Source organism: Aulonocara sp. 'chitande type north' Nkhata Bay, linkage group LG1 (assembly GCF_057382095.1).
Source record: "Aulonocara sp. 'chitande type north' Nkhata Bay isolate Kocher_YH1m ecotype deep benthic linkage group LG1, A_spYH_male_GT1.1, whole genome shotgun sequence".
Classification (NCBI taxonomy): Eukaryota; Metazoa; Chordata; class Actinopteri; order Cichliformes; family Cichlidae; genus Aulonocara; species Aulonocara sp. 'chitande type north' Nkhata Bay.
In genome coordinates this window covers 30,437,954-30,458,646 of record NC_141344.1, presented here as the reverse complement: position 1 = coordinate 30,458,646, position 20,693 = coordinate 30,437,954, and the positions used below count along the sequence as shown (strand labels likewise).

At 39.2% G+C, this 20,693-nt stretch overlaps 1 protein-coding gene across 1 annotated transcript in view; it reads right to left on the bottom strand.

Annotated features, from left to right (window-relative positions):
* trip4 (thyroid hormone receptor interactor 4) overlaps window positions 1-20,693 on the bottom strand; it is an 89,241-nt gene that overhangs the window by 35,436 nt on the left and 33,112 nt on the right. Inside the window, exon 12 of the mRNA XM_086293002.1 lies at window positions 16,311-16,413. Within this exon, the coding sequence (XP_086149128.1) occupies window positions 16,311-16,413 (103 nt within the window). The remainder of the gene's footprint in view (window positions 1-16,310; window positions 16,414-20,693) is intronic.

Genomic DNA, 20,693 nt, shown 5'->3' with positions numbered 1-20,693 from the left:
CAGGAGCCTATTTCTCTGGGAGAAAAGACTCAAAGACTTGAAAGCGTTATTCCTGTAAGATGCTCATGTTTAGCTGCCATATGAATATGCCTGAAAAAGAAATTCTAGCAGCTATTAGGGTTAATACAACTGTACAAGCAACACACAAAAGGAATCAATAGATGTGGGAGTTGAATACATTAAGCAGACAAAACAAAAGCGACAATAAAAGACACCAACAAGATAAAAAGGTAAGTTGGAATGCAGCCTATAACCTGTTTATTGACACTTCCTCTGCTGTCAGACAAAAACAAAAAGAACACTTTGGTTTTTATGTTATACACCTACCTTATATGGACTTTTCATCGTCGCTGACTGAGAGTCTCCGCTGTTATTTAAGGTTGTATTATTTTCTCTACTTACCACTGAGTGCCTGTTTTGCTGTGTGTACTCCTCGAAACACACGAACCTCGAAAAGTAAAGATATCTCTAACTGTCAGAAGTACAATATCAAGGTCAGAGGTAACCAGAGCCAGTGCTGGTTATCTATTTGGAGATACGCACATGCATCACACTACTACTAAAAGTTTTGAACCACCCCTCATTTCTGGTCTTGAGCAATAGTTCTTCAACGATGTTGTTGTTGTACGTGACCATTTTCAGAAGAAAGTCTTTGTTAAGCAACTTAACACCCACCTACGAATAATTCAGGCATAAAACAGTCACCTAACTCAAAGGAAGAACTACTGTTGTGGTGTATCTTTAGTCACTTTGTTGCTTGCAGATTGTCACAAAAACATGAAATTTGTTCCCATTTCTTTAGCTGAATCTAAAAAAAGATCATGCAGTTTGACAGACACAAAATAGTATTGTTGCACCACCAAGTTGATTCCTAAAGCGCTATTAGCTAAAACAAAAACACTAAAAGAAAAAGAAGCTGCAGGCCTAAAAGCTACCTATACTAGATTAGTATCTAAAGGTTATGTCCTTAAAAAATGAAAAAAAAAATTGACACAGGACCTAAGAGATACATCTAACCCTTCAGTTGTATCTACTGTTGGTCTCAGTGAAAATGAAACATGGAGAAAAAGCTCCGGTATGCCCCCCCCCCCCCAAAAAAAAATACAAGACCTTGAATGAAAATCAATGCCAATATGTCCTTTGGGGTAGTGAATCCAGAGGTCACATTTCTGGTTCAAACTCTCATTTTATGTATTTATGGTGAAGATCAAGACAAGTACAACAGTGAGCATCTACGTCCATCTGTAAAACACAGTGGAGGCTCTGCCATTGGGTTGCATTTTAGACAGTGGCGTTGGGGATGTTGTCAAAATTGATGCAATTATGAAAGCAGACAAAAGCTAACAGACTTTGATCCAAGTGCAATACCAAATTGGAATTGTCTGATTGGCAACGCCTTCATTTATCAGCATGATAATGATCTAAAACACCCTGCCAGTGCAGTAAAAGTATACCTCGGTAGACAATGGAACACTATTAGTCATGGATTGGCCTCCCCAATAATGTAACATTATTAAAAAAGAATAAAAAGGCAGACAACATCAAAAGAAGAGCTTTGAATGCCAATCAAGAAGCCTGGTAAACTAATCCTGAAGAGAACTTAAAGAAATGACAAGAAAATTGAATAAGAGTTCGAGCTGTGTTGAAGAAAAAAGATTCTACTAAATAGTGACTTTGAAGCTTGTTCGAATTGTACAAACTCTGTTTTTGTCTTAAATATTATATTTCCACATACTATTTCCTATTTTCTTGGTAAAATATATGGGTCAAGGCTTTTGTATACTACTGTGGATATATAAATATTATATTTTAAACACTATGAGCTGCAATCCTAAAGAGGCTATACTGCACAGGAAAAACACTGGCTGTGCTGAAGTGAGCTCATGTACTAGTGGGTAATGCACTCTGAGAACTGCTGTAATGAAACGGTATTGAAAACGAGGCCAGAAGGAAGAAAAGGCCAGGCCCTGATGTAAGTGTCACTACTCATCATCTGGTGTAGTCAAGGTCAGGACCCCATGTGGTCCCATGGTATTTCTGTTTAGCTTTTAAAGAAATGGCCAGAGAGAAAGATTGGTGCACCAAGATTGCTAGCCAAGGCTCCAGTTGATTGCCCTTTATTTCACTGACCTTGCTCAGAAAGCTCTCTTTTAACAGAGAGCTAAAACATTTCACGATAAAACCATTTTCAATAACTACGGCTGCTGAATGTTGGCGTTTCCTGAAATCTCTGCTTTCCTTTGCTCAGTCACTAGAAATAATACTAATGGAAAAAACCCCAAGCTTCATCAAAGATCTGACGGCAAAGGAAAACAGTAACAATGGTTTTAAATGTCAGCAAATATTTCTGTCTCTGCACTTATTATAATTGCTTGTGACATGTAATGAGGCAGGGTTCTCTCTGAATCAGTCTGCCAATTATGTGGCGTGAAAGCTGGTCTGGTTTGTGTGGTGTGTCTAACAAAATGTGGAGGCCCCTCTCGCAGTGGGGGCCGGCTCGACTCGGATGCTTCTGCACCGTGGCCGCAACTGCTCAGCACTCAGTGGGGGTAACACAAGGAGCCCTATAGTGCGGTAATGCAATATTCATGGTGGGGTGTGAGCAGAGCAGTTAAACACAGCAGAGTTGTGAGAAGACCTTGCAGCCCTCTATCAGGGAGCAGCTGCAGCTCGGGCTTGTTCCCCTCTCCAAAGCCGATCCTCATGCTCAAGTATTGTGTCTTTCTTTCTCTGCCCTCCCCTGTTCCCTCTCTGCTGCCTCTCACTCAACCATTAATTTTTAATCACAACTTAAATGGCTGCCTTGGCTGCGGCTGTGGGGGCAGCGAGTCAAGGGCTCTTGCCTCTGGTTACAAAGTAGGAAATAAATTTGAAGAGATCAAGCTAAACATACATGGAGGGTGAGGACTGACTAGGGAGAAATGTAGAAGGAGGAAAGATATCAACTTGCTGCTGCCATTACAGCTTAATTAGAATTTCAACTCTTTCATCTTAGACTTTGCATTGCAACAGCTACAGGAAATTGAGATCAAATTAAGATAGAGAATTGGATATTTTTTCCTTTTTTGAAGGATTTTTGGAGGCCATGAGAAAGAATGAGAAGATGAAATGAGCGGATTTAGATAATATAAGACAGATATTTAGATCTGCCAAATAGCAGACACATGCTGATACCAGAGCTTAAAACAATGAATCGATTAACAAAAAATAATAATAAGCAACAACTGCATTACTCCAGCTAGTAAATTACAAATTTGCTTCTTCTCTTTGCAATATGCAATTTTAGACTGTGTGTTTTGGGGTTACGCAGTTTAAGCAAGCTCAAAATATCAATTAGGACGTGAGGAAATTCTAAGTGTTGTTTCATAGACACAACAAATTAGTTAGGTGTGATGATAATCAGAAAATAAACGCTCTCAGAAGCAGCAAAATGCAGAGAGTATAAAAATACCGCTCACAGCAGGAGTATATAAAGAGCTGAAGCACTTCTCCGTGAAGGACGAGGTTGTATCGATGTTGTCATGAGGTGGCAGCACTCAGGTTTTCCCCTGCATTATTTATTTTCCGTACTGGGGTGGTCTGACCCACTCTTATAATGAGAGCTAGAGTCACGGTCTGTTTGGAGTCCCGGGGCAACGGCGTGCAACCGTGTCCCTGGATCACTGCTCAACCACACAGGCCTCTACACAGCCACTGTTTGCTCAGACTTCACTTGGACTGTAAAAGTCAAGCCTTGTTGACACATCTGTGCCGTCTCTCCCCGAGGCTAATGGCTATTACATCTGTCTGCTTCTTTTCAGAGCGAGAGGAAAACTACAAGAATCAAATGCTTTTTCGAAAACAGGCAAAGTGAAAACAGTGACAGATGATGGAAAGCTGACAGCCGCCTCTGAGGGGAATTACCGCTGCTGATGTTTTCTCGCAAGCGCAGTCAGATGATCACATTAGTTAAGATGTGCTTTGAAAGAAATGTTGATAGCTCTGTAGCAGCAGAGTGTCAGTGTTTACACTAATACCACTGTGCTTTTCACAAGTCTGTCTTTACATTAATAGGTAACGCAATATTTCTCTCAAGGCCGCCTAACATAAACATAACAATATAATAACATCTGGCTACAAAGTGCTGCAGGGAGACCCAGGATATTAACGCTGCTGTAAGACTATTATATAAACATTTAATAACACATACAGTTTACTCTTAAAAAGTACATTCCGTTTTTTATGCATTCATTTATTTGACAATATAAAAACCTCTTAACAAAATGGATTTCATAAGTCTGAAATTCCGTACATAGCAAACCTCCAGAATTTGGCATGAGTCGAAGTCGGATTGCATGTTCTCCCTGCGTCTGGGTGGGTTCTCTTCTGATTCTCCAGCTTCCTCCCACAGTCTAAAAACATGTCTAAAAACATGCCTGTTAGGTTAACTGATGACTCTAAATTGGCTGGAGTTGTGGGCGTGGGTGTGAATGACTGTTTGTCTCTCTGTGTTAGCCCTATCATAGACTGTTGACCTGTCCAGGGTGTACCCCACCTTTTACCCTTGATAGCTGGGATAGGATCCAGCCTCCCTGCAACCTAAACTGGAAAAAGCAATTAAGGAAATGGGTAAATTATATGCTATATGTGCATTTGGACCTACACTTATACGTGAATTGAAGTGCTTAGATTTTTTTTAATTACACAAAAACGAAGTATCCCTGTAATTCCATTACTTCAGACAGGCACGAGTAACCTAACTAACATCTTAAAGTGAATACGCAATTACAGCTATTTAAATGGAATCATTATTCATGCATAGAGCCTTATTAGGAGTGATTACTGACTCTTGACAACCATCAGCAATACTTCAGAGATCTTTCCTTTCTTCATTTAGCAGATTGACAGTTAATCCCGCTACCCAATTCGCTGATAGCGTTACAGCTTTGCTATTCTGACATGAAGGGGAAATAAAACACACAGTCAGCATTTGAACTGCCAGCATAATGGGACCGGCACAGTACAGATCAGTATCAGAGAGCATGCATAATATTCTAGCTAACATCCATAATTTTCTACTGCATGCCAGGAAGTTCCCTGACACACCACATTTGGATGCTATAATATTAATGTTAAAGTAGATCATTAATAAAAAAGTAGTCTGAAAATATACTTTTATGTGGGGCTTATTTTTAAAAATGGCTCAAGTTATTAAATATATATTGAGTTTCATCACCTCAAAAAGGGAAGTTTAATAAAGTAGAATTTTAAATGTTTTCAGGCTACTTCATTGATGAGATTACGACGTGTTTATACACCACTCTGCAATCATTAGATTATCAGTAGTTATTATTAATCTCTGGCTCTTTTCCAAAGTGGGTCTTTTATCCCGTCTTCAGCCCCTCACCCCCAGCTGGTCGCAGCAGATGGCTGCCCCTCCCTGAGCTGGTTCTACTGGAGGTTCCTTTAAGTGAAAAGGGAGTTTTTCCTTCCTACTGTAGCCAAATGCTTGCTTAAAGGGGAGTGTTGAGTTTTAAATATATATATATATTTAAATAATTGAACTAAAACTGATTTCCCTTGACTCTCCCTTTACAGTGACCCCAATCAAACAAGCTTAATTTGACCACATCTCGCACAGCTGAATGTTCACTGTTGATGCTGTTATTGTGAAGCAAGGTCAACATCGGCAAACAGCTGAATACACTCATTAATTATTCATGATTTATGATACATTACTAACTGGCTAAGATAAAATGGATCAGCTCTAATTTTAGACAGCGTTATTACAGTTCCTGTTATGTTCAAACTCATTTCTTCAAATGTTTTCTTTGACCGAAATGGCAACATCAAAATGTAAAAACACATAGCTGGGTAGGTAAACACTCACCAACAGCTTATTGGCCATGTCTAGTTTAACATCCTCACCTCGATCAGCTATTCGAACTGTGCAAATAATCCACCCATTGATCTTTAGTTCCTTAACTGACAAATAAACAAAATCAGGGCCGCAGCCCAACTGCAGTCTTGCTAACTAGCAGACCGCTCGTAATTACTTCAACACAAACACAGAGCCAAATGTGCGTGCACATACCTGCTCATGCACACACACACACACACACACACACACACACACACACACACACACACACACACACACACACACGGGAGTAATCGCTCACTAATCAAGGACATTGATTACATCGCAAAACACATCTATCTGCACTCTACCCCCCATCCCCCACCGTGCTGACACCGATTGAAATGTGGGAATGAAAACACAAAACTGAGGGCACACAACATAAAGGTGGAGCTTAAATGGAGAAGAAGGCCAGATGTTTTAAACCGGTCTTTTGAATTATACATTTCACAATAAGTAATCTGTACTAGAGTGTTATATATTTACAATGCAGCTAGAAAAAGGTGCTATTAATGTATAGTGTGTTCACCAAGTAATATAAATGCTGCACACGAATGGAGACACAGAAGAAAGTGTGTTGAGTTTGCTGCTTTGTTAAGTCGATGAGTAGCCGCGTGTTTGAAACCCTGGATCTGGGTAGACTGTGCATAAATAATTAGCTGTGTTCTCTGTAAGCCGCAGGTAAGATTGAAACCAACTGTGTGATGAGCCAAGCAGCCATGTGAAAAAATAATTTTTTTTTTCCCTTCTCGCCTGGAAAAAAGTGAAGACTATTTGTAGCATTAAAATAATTTGGTTACAAAACCTCTAATTTGGAATTGAGTGTAAGGTACAAGTATTACTCTCCCGCCTGCCACGTACCTGATGAGAAAACTAATTTTTTTAAGTGTCACCCTCTCAGATACCATCAGAACTTGATCCAGAGATAATCTATAACTACTCGATGCATCTCGATGAAGGACACAGTGCAGTATATTCAAATGCCTTTATCACACAGACAAGGATACAAGCTGTTCAAACCAGTGCCACATATGGTGTGTTCACACATTCACTGTAAAGATTAAAATAACAGTAGCAAAAAAAAACAGCCATATGAATTGTACAGAAAGGATGCTGCACACACAGCGACGTGACATTAAAGACAGCAGTAGCACGTCAAATGCTGACTGATATGTATTTTGTAACGGCGTCTGATAAAGGCAACAATGCTTGTTAAGATAAGAAAAGACAAATCTCTTGTTACAACAAAGAGCAATTTCTTTACACTGCCTTTTCACCCTTTAGTAAAATATAAAGCCAGAAGGTTTCATTACGAAGGGCAGCTGATAAAACCTCTGAGCTCAACTGCAATCAAATGCTACAAAGCTCCGAGGCAAAGCATGTCCTGCTGGGGCTACACAATATTTAAAAATGTTTTTTTTTTTTTAAAATACGCTCTTAGTTAATTTTCCAAACAAAGATCTGGCTTCTACTTCAAAGCATCTTTTCCCTTACTCAACTCAGTGAAGGGAAACAAACATAGTAAAAAAATATTCAACATATCGTGTCTCAAAATGTAAAGACATCCTTTCAATATCCTGTCAGCACCAAGACGAATCGCTCGCTCTTTTCACTGGGGCTGGGCAATTAATCAAATAACTCCATTAATCAACATTATGACTTTCTAACCGACCTAATTTTACTCATGTCGATATATTCAATAAATTAAATCTTTCACGCAGGCAGTCAGCCAATCTGCAACTACTGTAGCTGCCTTATCGTGCCCAGTTAGTGTATCCTCATAACCTTTGTTAACTGGGGTGTAAAACAAATCTATTTAAGATACTAAGCCAAAATGTAAATAAATAAATACTTAGTTGGGCTCAAAGTCAATTTTGTTTTCTTATTGCACTGTAAAAATGTAAAAATATACACATTAAAACCCATTTTGTAGTGAATTATGTAACGGTTACATCACTGTAATATGGATTTTAGGTAAAATCTCCCATCACTATCACTGTAGTCTGTTAGGCTTTTGTAATATCATAATGTGCATAACAAGCATAACAATCAATCCCTGAAAGCTCATAAAGTTAAGAGGTGGCAAAAGATGCTCACCAAACTCAGTGCAGACCTACATGTCAAACATACGTGGAGGTCAGGTGAGTTTAGACGAGCAAAGAAAAAACGCGTAATCCTTTCCCAACACAAGTAAAAAAAGAAGGCCATGCTTCATTCTTCATACTGACTTGGATGCCAGCTAACACATTCCTCTGTGTGTAAAGTCTTGACTAAGTATAGTCTGGAAACGACTGATCGCAGAGCTTTCTGCCAGTGTTCATTTACTTTACTGAAACATCCCAATTTTAAAACAATGCAAAAACACATTGTTATTCATTCAGTTATTTACAGTTCCTAATTTAGCATGCAGGAGTGTTGTTACTGAATCTGTAAGGACAAGCAGATCTAGCATGGCAAAGTTTATTGCTTGGGGCTCTCTCTGGCTCCCATGTCTGTGTGCTCTGGTCTCTACTCAGCAGCTCAGCTCCCTCCTCTCTCTTCTCCTCTACTCTCCCCATTAACCGGCTGACAGATCAGTAATAAACACAGCCTGTCACCTTCAAGGCCTGCCTCTCATTTACTAGAGAACACATGAAACCCCACTTGCTCATTCCCTCTCTATCTCCTTCTCTCTCTTTTTTTCCCCTTCATCTGCTGGGCTCATTGGAGCTGAAACCCGATTTTTGGCCCCTGCAGCCTCCGAGGCAGCAAATTCTCTTCTGCACCCAGATAGTCCTGAGAAAGGCATGAATATTAAATGGAAAATCCATGAATAAATAACCAAAAAAGGACTTCCGTTGCTCTAACCTCTTTCTGTCTCCCAGCAGTGGATGACAGAAGAAGAAGAACAGCACAAGGGAGAAACAGAAGAGAGAAAAAAAGAGAAAATCACGACTATCTCAAGAGAAAAGATGGACATTTGTTAGGTAATTTGCAATCCCATGGTGCAGTGATTTCACACTTAAAACAAAAACAGTAATCACAAGGTAACAGTGTAGCTGATGGTTAGTAGAACAAAATTAAGATGCAGTATTTTCTCAGGGTATATGTTGTGTGATTTCCATACTGAGTGATTATGGGCTATACATATTGCAAGAGCTCAATAATGTATGCACACAGAAAATTATAATCACACTGAAAGAAGAGCAGGAAGTGAGATGTTGAATGTTTAGCAAATAAATAATGAGAAATGTGTATTTTTGATGTGTAGTCCCCGGGCTTGTGGCTGTTACACAGAACATGTAAATATGGATTTCTTTGCTTTAAGCAATTCCCTCAAGAGTACTTAATAGGTTCTGCATTTTTTACAGAGCAACCTGGAGACAAATCATATGATAAACATGCAATGGAGCTACTACACAACAAAGTACCGTCTGTGTGTTACTGGGATATTATGCGTTTCTGTGGGATAGTGTTACATACACTGTTAATCGAAGTACCATCTCTAATACAATTCACTTAACTGAATATCAGAAGTAAAATAGTAGTTAAACTTATAATCTCAGCAACAACACTGGTGCAGCTGAGCTGTATTAACTTACTACGAATGGAAAGTCCTCTGCATAAAAAACCCAACTGATTACAGGCAGAGTAAACTGAGAAGCCTCAACTGTGTTGTGTTTTCTTCTAAAATAAAAGGCAACACGGGAGAGAAAAGGAATAAACAATAACCTGTGTTTTTGGCAGAGGTAAACTGATGGACTAATCATTATCCGAGCAGTGTTTTACAGCACGTGTGTTCAAGTAATTTAATTTTCCCTGCTGACAAAGAAATACCAAGTTAGACCTTTCCAAGAGTGATTAATGTAAGCTTATCTGAAACCACGAGTTACTCGAGACATCCAATAGGATCTAGTGCTACATCCAATCTAGGGAAACCGGTGGCTTGACATTGTGCTGCAAGCACAATTCTTCAGACAGGAAATAGCCTTACAAGCTCACTGCCTTTGAAAGGATTGCTTAAAAAAATAGTTTGCAATAATAATGCAAATACCAGGTCAGCTTGTCTGCAAACAGACAGTTTATGGACAAGTTGCACTGATTACAGCGTGTTAGCAATCTGTCTGGTGATCAGATGCAACTATTTGTCAATCAACTGGAAAGAATTCAGTGCGATCACTGGAAAACCACTGATTTTTCCTTATGAGAAGGTTGTTTCTCATAAGGAAAGGCAAAGGCATAACTAACAGTGGTATTATAATTATTAATAACATCTCTCAAGAGTGCATGTTTTCATCAGCATTCAACAATTTAAGTTAACATCTTTATCATAGTTTCTATCAATGGTCCACTGGAGAGAAAAATATTACTAAATACTTTGGCGAAATTGCTTTATTGTATAATGTCAGCATAAAAGTAATGCTGTGATATTATGCTTTCCAACTATTTAGAGGGCTTTTAAAAAAGATGAAAGAAAATGTTGGCGGCACTTCAGGCTTAAAGAAGAACTACACTGTCAACCTTGAGGTCCTCGGGGGGAAAAAAAGACTCCAGTTTCCAGCGATTTTCAGATTATATATGTCAATGAATTACACTACTTGAGATTCCATCGTGACCTGGTGTCGAAGCTGAATTTCTCATCTTGGCAATTATACCCTTGACTTCCTTTCTTGTCGTGAGAAACCTGAACAAAAGAGAGCTCTATTGTATCTGCTGGAGAGCCATCAGTGTGACTAATCTGTGCAGCAGAAGATAAGCTTTGTTCACAAAGTACTCAGTGGAGTCATATGTTCACAAGTTACTCTATGTTCAGTGGAAAGTGAATGAAGAGCTCTTTAAAAGCTGTTAAAGGACTATTATTTACATCTCTAATAAGGAACAATTGCATTTTGGTTCTGTACTGTCCAAAACACTGCATGTGGTTACAGAGATTCATTTGCATATGTAGCTTATGTGCAAATGAATTATTTCCATCATACAATACTAAGCAAAAGACTGGAACCTTCCCTCAATTCATATATTTTGCTAGAAAAAGGGAAACATGTGGGACATAACACAAAAACAAAGTTTATACAGTTCCAGCAAGCTTAAAAGTTAATATTTGAGTATTTAAGTTTAAGTAGTCTTCAGGAATAGTTCTCCAGGCTTCTTGTAGGACATTAAAAGCTCTTCTTTGTATGGCTGCCTTTTGTTCTGCCCTCTGTCAAGAAGATCCGATACCGCTTCAACGGTGCTCTGGGGAGGCCAATCCAGGACTGAGAGAAAAACAAACAGTGGGACACTATCAGGTATATTTTTACTGCATTGGCAGTTTGTTTGGGAACCAATGCCATCTTTTCAGATGGTATTTTATGGTGGATCATCTGTGTTCATAATTTCTGATGAGGCTTCAATAGATAGATCAACTCCAGAGCCAGATGCATGTCTCAGGTCCCGTGTCAGGTCTTTGCTGGATTGTTCCATAATTTTTAAGGACATGACTTTTAGATATTGTTCATATGCTGTTAATAGTTTTTACGTCGCCAATTCTTTTGTCCAGTTCGTCCAATTGTTTAAAGGACACCCTGCTGAGACATGTCAAGTGTTCATCCTGTTAGACCAAAAATACCATTTTAAGCCTGTCAAACTGTTTTATTTTTTTTCATTGACTCAACAAAAGAAATGGGAACAAATTATGTGTTTTTGCATCAGTGCCTAAAGACAGAAATTAAAATTGGTTTGTTGTTAGTTGCCTGTTATTTGCAGACACAACAGTGAATCGTACTTTAGTTAGATGTCTATTTCAAGTTTGAATGATTCATAGGTCAGTGTTAAGTGGAAAAACAAAAAATTACTGACTGAAAATGAAGTGAAAGAGCAGCCAATGTCCAAAGAATAACTGAAACACCTTCAGAAAGCCTTGAGAGCTACTGCTCAAGACCAATGCAATATAAATACTATATATTTTGCTTCTTTAAACCAAAGTACAAAGGAATGAGGGGTGGCTAAATACTTTTGCACAGTACTGTATAGTATGCTGAATAAAAGTCCAAGAATCCCAGTAGAACAAATACACACTGTAGCACAATCAGCCAGCGGTTCTTTGAAGCAAGCAAATTAATGCAAGATGGAAACACAAGGCATTCGCTGCCTGGAGCTAATGAATGATTCTGTACACTGATCCTCAACTGTTGCACTTCTAAATCATTGCTCAAGTCAGATGAATATAGGAATGCTTGTACATTTTTTTCTCTTATTTGAGAACTCTTAGACAAAGGCTTAAAGCCATGTGATTCACTCATGGAGCGTTACACTGGGAATGTACTCCTGCTTGAAAGCAACTGAATTTTACATTTTTGGATGCATCATAATAGGAAGGTCAACCCTGTATCTCATTACTTTGTTCTGCAAAAACTCAAGTAGCAGCTTCAGGCAGTCCAGTCAATATATCTGACAATATAAGACGTGATGGAGAGTTTAAGATAATAAAGGGCACAAACTACCTGTGCATGAAAGCAGGCAGACTAATAGTTCAGATCTCCAGCAGGCTACAGCACCTACGATTCTTAAATCAGTCTTGTTTGGTGGCTATTTGTGATGAATCCAACTGACTTGAGGTTCAGTTGCAGGAACACAGATTTCCTGCATGGATCCTTGAGTGCTACGAGATAATAAACTGTTCAGTGGCATTTGTTCTATTTCTTTTTATAATGCTGAAATACAGCCAGCTGTTATGACCCAGTGAACATTATGATTGCTTTTCACATCCTTTACCTTGTTTACGTCTGGGTTATTTTATGTAAGTGTTTAAGACAAGCCCCTGTCAGTTAATATTAGATTTATCAAGCATTGTATGGTTAAATGTCTTAAGTAGAGCGGCATATGGTCTGTGTTTTACTTTTCCAGCGCTGTGTACGTAGCCACTTCAGAGGATGTCAGGCTTAGAAAAAACATAGGGGAGAGAAGGTTATCTACATGAGGTATAGGAGAAGGAAATCTGGATTCATGTCACAGAGTCAAATAGCTTTCAAAACCCAAACGGACCTTCAGCTCACAAAGACGCACACATACAGATACAAATGTACACAGGATGTGACCATAAACCTTAATGCACATCCCTTATTACATGAGTGAGTCTTGACTGTACATCATTTTAAATGTCACAGACTCCTCCGCAGGGTAATGACTAATCAACTGAGTTTGCATCTCGTATTGCCATCACATACCAAGTAATGCAACTGGCTGCAGAAAAGGGCAGAATTCGATTCGATCTCAATCTCTGATTTGGGTATCGGCTATCGTATCCAATATCGTTCCTGTGTACAGTATTTGGATATGCTAGGCTTGCCCTAGCTTTTGCCATGTGGCCTGCAGATATGACAAATATCAGCATTTTAATCACATGAAATGTAGGCAAGAGCACAAAAATGACGAAGAACTAAATGACCACTGCCTGGTGAAAAAATCCTGTACGGCAATAAGATGATAATATTTAATTGTTTTAGCTGTCTTAATAGGATGGGATCACTACTGTTTCCATGAAAGGGACTATAGATGTTGCACATATATTTCAACATAAACCCTAACAGAGCCTGGCAGAAAATTTCAGCAGTTAATTCCTAAAAAATGGGAATCTTTAGAAAGAAAAGCAGCCTTTGCAAGCTGGCTGACATTCATTCAAGCTATATTTCCACAGTACTGATAGCAGAGTCCATCCATCAGTTTCAACAATTCATTTTTATATACAGAATGACACATTGCAGCACATTATAGTTTATTAGAAATAATTTTTAACCATTATGTAAGACAGCAGCAGCACTGCTGTTTGAAAAGCTGTTCATCCCTTTTCTTGCTCATTGTGATGAGGTGTGACATAGCCGGCAATAACAGTGACAAGCAGATCTTGTCAGCGTAAACTGCTTGAGGAGCAAAAAAATAAAAATACTAGTGCTAAACCCCGCCGACTAAGATGAGCGGCAATGACCTGACCCGTGAGATGTGGTGGGAATTGAGGTAGAAGAAGGGGCGAGAGAGCAAGAGCACGGCAGAGTGAAAAGCTAGCTGGTGACAGAAGGATAACACAAGTGGGACTGTGTAGGTCAAGATAACCAATTTAAAATACTGAGCTAACATGCACAGCTGGGAGCATCTTGTTACACTGAGTATAACATGAGCCAGTAATGTGTGGCTTTAATACTCTGTGTTGCAAACAAGGAGAAAATGTAATTAGGAGAGAGGTAAAGTGATCTTGTAAACGATGAAATAACTTTTGTGTACTTACATTTTGTTATTTGACATTATTTGATACTACCTGATGTTTGTGCCCCTTTTAGGTTATATTAATGTAAATAACTTATTGGGTCTTTGAAAATGATTTGAGATAAGGCAGATCAAGTGTGCTAATGTTCCTGGACTAAACAGTCATCAAACATCTGTGACTGTTTAGATAGTCTAGATATCGCAAATTAGGCGTTGGCTGGAACAAAGCAGGAAGGGACCTTGACGACAGACTATTACACTGTCAAATATCTCAGCAGGTAAAGACATGACGACATAAAATTAACCTAATAGACATTTCTTTATGGGTAACAGAATCGTAACGTCTTAAAACAGAGCACAGGTTAAGGGCTTGCTAAAGTGTGTGTCTTCTGTAAGAAGCAGGATGTGGTGATGGATTATTATTCAGACCTGCGACGTTCAGTGTTTGACACACACATCCAGTGACGGATGTTAAGGACGGAACAAATAAAATGGAAAAGACGCAGGCTGCTTTTTCTCTGAATAAAGCACAGCTTGGAGCAAAAGTTGCTTGAGTCAAATACTGTTAACAGCATGCAAAAAGGCCATTAAAGGAAACTGGGGCAAGCAAAAGACCTCAACAAGTTGCTGGCAGCTGCTGAAGACATCTTTCTAATGGAAAACAGTCACATTTGTGTTGAGCAGCAGAGGGAAATTCAAGGTAGTAAGATGGGATGAAGCTGAGAACAAACCTCGGCAGAATAAAACCAGAAAAAAAAACTGCAGCATGACCCAAAGAGGTCTGTTCAATCAAGACGTCCCAAAAATATCGATGAACTGAAAGATTTTTAGGACAAATATTCCTCCTCACTTTTGTGCAGGAAATATCTACATTATACAAATCTCTAAATCCAAGTCCTGACATGCTTTGGCCATTTTGTCATGACTGTCTTCTGAGTTTGGTTTCGTATCTTCTTGGACGAAGCTCAGGTTATATTTTATTAGCAATTTCAGACTGTTCACAAATGTGTGCATGCAGCTGTAGCAGGAAAAAAACTTGGCTCCAGGTACCGTTAAAATTAAGAAAATGAAATCTATTAGTGGTTATAATTTCCAGCAGGGAACTTTAACAAAGCCATATTTATTTATTCACCAATAAAAAGAAAACTGCTGATTCATAAACAACAACCTACAGTCAGTTTAAATAATGCAGAACCAGATTTTCCAATCTGCGTCTACATCAGCAAGCCTATAACAACGTGTCAGCACGTTTCGACCTTTTATTCAAGAGCATCAGTTTAGGTTCACTGAAATGTGAAAATTAAAATAAAAGAACAGGCGTACACGAGCCTTTTTCCACTTCACGTGGCAGGAAAGTGCGGAATTGTGAAAGACAAACAAAACAACCCCCAAAAAAGAGCTTTAAAAGTACTCAGTACAAAAAGTAGACTTTTAAAACCCTCCAGACCAGTAATAATTTCTTTAAGACCTGCTGACATCCTACTTAACAAGAATTTCATTTAATCCTTTGATGTTCAGGTCTGAGCTACACCTCCAAAGCCATTTTTAACTGCTCATTATGTTCACAAAAACCGAGACAAGGCGATCATATCCAGTTTTGTAGGGAAAAGGGGGGGGGGGGGGGGGGGGTGTCATGGCTCCTGCTACATTTTACCTCAAGAATCTCAAAAAGAATTCTCCGTCGATATCAAACGATCTGAGAGAGGCACAGCTGCATAAACAATCCTCTCAAGTCTTTAGAGGGTTTAGAAATATTAACAAAGGAGCTTGCAGGTACATCATTTTTGCAGTAGCAGCTATGGCAGCAGAGGGAAAATGTGTTTGAGCTCTCTTATAAATCACACAATACAGCAACAACATTGCACATCCAGACCTAGTTAGTCCCCCAGGCAACCTGACAGCAAAATCCTGTCTTTACAGATGGCTCTCAGAGAGAAACTGCGTGTGTGTGTGTGTGTGAGAGCTTTGTGTCCATGTGTGTAATTTTGTTTTTATTAATGACAATATAGTAGTTGTGAATTGTGTAGCATTATCACTTTCACCTGTCTTTTTTATGAATAGGTGTAAACATACATACTAAAGATGATTTTTTTTTAAAAAGGAGAAGAAGAAGAAAAAAAGAAAGCAATTCTTAGTTAGCTCAGGCTAATTTCATCCACTCCACTTCCCCGGACATGAAAGAAGCAGGACTTACAGATCTTGTGCTTCCCTTTCATGGGGAATTTCACGAGCAACTCCTGGGGGTTGGTGCAGATGAAGACGAATGGAGAAGCAGACTCCTCACAGGTATCAGGGAACTGCAGGGATGGTGGGGGGAGGGATAATGAAAAGAACAGTTTAGCATCGTCTTACACAGGACTAGCATGTCAATACTGTGCACAGAAAATATGTTGGCGCTCATGACAGCGTTACAGTTATGAATCATTCAGCGAGTCCCTGTTTATACGCCTACGTCGTGCAAACTGTCCTCCGTGCCTGATGTAATACTACGGGCCTGACAGCAACTGATAGTTATGAGTCTCGCTGGGTCTTATGCACTATAATTGCACAACTAATGATGCAGTCGCTAATGAGAGCAGCTGCAGCACTTGTGAGCAGTAAAGACGACTCAAAATATATGACAACCGGTAAGAAATTCCTTTTTCAGACGCAGTGTTGTGTGCACATACTATTCAACAGAAAATAATGAATATCAATTTAAAAAAAGAAAGAAAGAAAGGAACATGTATACAATGTTTGTGTTCATTTATTAATAAGGAGAACAAGGAATAATTCGAATTTCAAAATCAAACACATTCTTCCACATCTACAGAAATGCATCGAATTTAAAACACACCTATAACATATTTATCTGTCTCACATTCCTGTGTAAGAGTGGGCGTTTTACAGCCTATAAGTGACAGCAGCCCACAGCATACAGAGGCCAAGAGACAAGAGAAAACCTCTCTCTCTCCCTCTGTTATTGATTAGTCTCTCAGGTGAGAGTAGGGAATTGACTGACACAGTGACAAAGGAGTCATCTTTCCCATCACAGGCAGCCAACAGTTCTCAGCTCATCCAATTTCCTCCAGCACTATCAGATAGTGCCCATGATTGCATCTAGCCAGCCAGGAAGCAGCTCTTTTCATGACAGCATGCTTTTTCCTCCCCCCCTCTCTTATTCACAGCCTCTCTATCTCCCTCAAAGGAGCACTGAAGGTTGTGACAAATTTGGGGCTTTTAAAGGAAATCAACAGAGTCTGCAACCTATCTGTAAGGTCCCTGCAAACTGAGGACAGATGATAGAGATGCTTATTTCTGATTAAACCCCATGTCGACTTGAATCTCACTCACGGCTGAGTGATAAAATATGTAAACACTCCTGAAAGAGCCCCTTGATTGCTCCCTTCCTATGGCAAATGACACAGTGATTCCAATTAAATTAGATTCCCCCATTGGAAAATTCTCCTGACTGTCCTTGAACAAAATTATCTGTAATTTTGCAGGTTTTAAACAAGGCGGAGGGAACGAGGGGACGAGGTTGGAGATACATCAAAACCAACAATGGAAATTGTTGGTAGCTTATTCCTGTGTGCCAAAGACGTTCCTTCACTACCAGAAGCACAGGTGTTGGAGCTCATTTCTTTGATTTGTTTATGGGATGGCTTAGGCACATTCAGAACGTCTTGGTCTTGTGGTGTGAACTAGTAAACTTAAATGTGAAGCATACAGAAAAATAAAACAAAACCAAATGATAATAAATTATATTAATAAATAATAATGAGCAATTTTCATTAAAAAAAATCTCTATATATAAAATACCTACGGTTCCTTAATATGGAATATTAAATAGTGGATATAGGATGGTTGTAAATCATCATTCTTAGGGAAATTGAAATACATCACTAATGTGTAATTTGGCTACTGGACCAGGACTGTTTTCCAAACTCCATCTTTCTACTTTAGAAGATTTAGAAAACAGTCCTCCAATTAGAGTCTGCCCATACATCACTTTGCACACAACCACAAATAGTTATATAACAAATTAAAAGAGCAAAAACTTCAAACGCTGCACAGTTGGACTTCATCATATCCTTCGATACAGCTGAGTTCTGAAGTTAGGCGTTCCCTACGCTCATGCAACAACCTTACTAAGTGGGGTTTAAAAGATGGACGTAGCTACAGTGATGTCACTCCTGGGTTTCTGAAATTGTGTTCTTAGGCCTTGAGATAAGCGCTTCAGCCATCGCCATCTTGGTGATCAAAAAACTGAATATGATGAGGAGAGGAGGGTCTGACTGTGAACAAACAATCAATGAAAATTTGTAGGTGGGCCCACACACTTTTAAAATTAATTTTTTTACTGTCTATGACGGGATCAAAGTAAGCAACATTTCCCTACCAGTAGTGGTTAACACACTCACCTAACACATGGAAGATCCCTGTTTTGAGACTGGGAAGAGACACTGTTATATCAGGAAGTAAGCAGCAGCCAAAGGAAACTTCTTCTTAGTCTCAGTTAAATCCTGCCAAACTATTTTCCTGTAATGGTTCCATTGAGGAGACCAATTACAATTAAAGCTTTATGGTTGAATCGTCCATGTGAAAACAAAAGGCACCAAAAATCAGTATTGTCAGTTTTTTGGGTTTTCATATTCCTTTTGTTGTTTAGTTTTAGTTATAGTGTTATTGCATGTACGAAACTATTTGGACATGAAACTTTTAACTTCATAATTTTGTTCCCTTTGACATTTGTGAACATCAGAAAACAAATCACTCTAACTAGCTCCTCCAAGTCCAATATTTACGCCAATTTTAAAAAATTCAAGAAATGATTCTTAAACACATTAAAACCCTTGAAACATAAGAAGAGCCTTTTACACACCCTTCCCTCACTTTACACTTTTATACTTGCAAAATCCATTAAGTCTAGGCGACAGAGCTGCCTGGGTAGAGTGCAGGAGGCAGAACACAGGACAACCACTCACTAGCTGCAAACACAACAGACTTTAGCCTAGAGGCACGCTCTCATCTGTGCACATCAGTTACACGGACTACGAACTTGGCAGGTTAAAGGCCGTTTAATGTCTGACGGAGCTACATTAAACATTTGTGTTCATCAGGTTATTTCTGCAAGACTTTCATGGCTGCACTGCATGTGTGAAAATGGCTTAATACTGCAGCTTTTTACCAACAATACAAAGTTCCTTGAGATCACTTTTGTGAAATGCTGCTACAAAGACAAAAATAAAACTGTATAGAAGAAAGAGAGCGCATTCATCATGCTTGCAGTGGTCATTATCACATTAACAGGAAAACAAGCTTCAAAATCCTTCAATAATGGAGCCTGTGAAAGGTAGTCTTCCTCGCTATTCTAACATTGTTAACACACCACTTTCTCACACAGCAGATGCAAAGTACTGTGCAGGCACGCTGCTCTTTTTTGTCTGAGTAAGACTACAAGGAGCAATAATCTAAAAAAAAAAAATCACTTTAACAGCATGATGAACAATGTGACTTGGGCCACAAGTGAAAAGAGTTATCTCTGTGTATAAGTGGGCTGCCTGCAGCATAAGAAGCACATAAAAGAAAAACTATACTTGACTTCAACGCCTGTGAGAATATTCTGTGATCTTCGAATAATTACATAAGACGTGGCAGATAAAAGAAGAATATATCACAACTAAGAAGTGAGAGATAAAAATTGGGAATAAGAGAAGATTCAAAAGGAAGAAAGAAGCACAGAGGCATTTAAGATCATTACGGAAAAAAAAAAGAAGAGAAATCTCTCGTTACACAAGATGGCTGTATTGTCAGTTGTACTCAAGGAAACAAAATGGTGGTGGTCTGAATTCAGATGAAACGAGCCTAGCTGCAGCCAGTGCTCGAGTGTGCTCATGTGAGACCCTGCCAGTTGCCTGCTCTTTCATCCTCCATTAGCTAATTAGCATTTAAAGCTGTTGAATGTGCTGCTTTGCCTCACTACCTCCCCCACTTAATTGTTTCCATTCCACGTTAATCAAAAGGGCACGAAACGTTGTGGTTGTGTGACAAGAAGGTTTTCTAAAGCCCTCCATATTCATCAGGAAGGATCTAATGTAGTCTGAGTGGACCTGCTTACAAATACAATTAAAGTTAAACACAGGTATTGAATTAGGAAACTGTTAAGTGAATTTACACGAAAAAACCGTGGATGACTGTCACGTGACCTCGCAGTGGCACACTCGTTTGTTAGTGAGTCAGTTTGTTAGTATGGTAGGTCATGCTTACAGCCCTTGGGCATTCTGGGTAGACTGCCTAATGTGTTCGACATGGGGAGAGATCTGAGGGCCTGTGTGTACAGCTGCATTCAAATGCCTCAGCTCGAATTGTGTATCACTAGTTGATCTCTAATTTACTTGGCTTACTCAATCGTGAGACAAAACGCTTCCGCTCTGTCACAAACGTCGCACGGAGTGCACGTCCGCTGCATGGCTGCGTTCCACGCTGCTTTGAAAAGGTGGATGCAAACACACCTCGACCTTGTCGGCGTGACAACTGATGATAATTCTTGCCAGTGTTTCAACAAAAGTGCAGCTCCACTGTCCTAGCTGTGGAT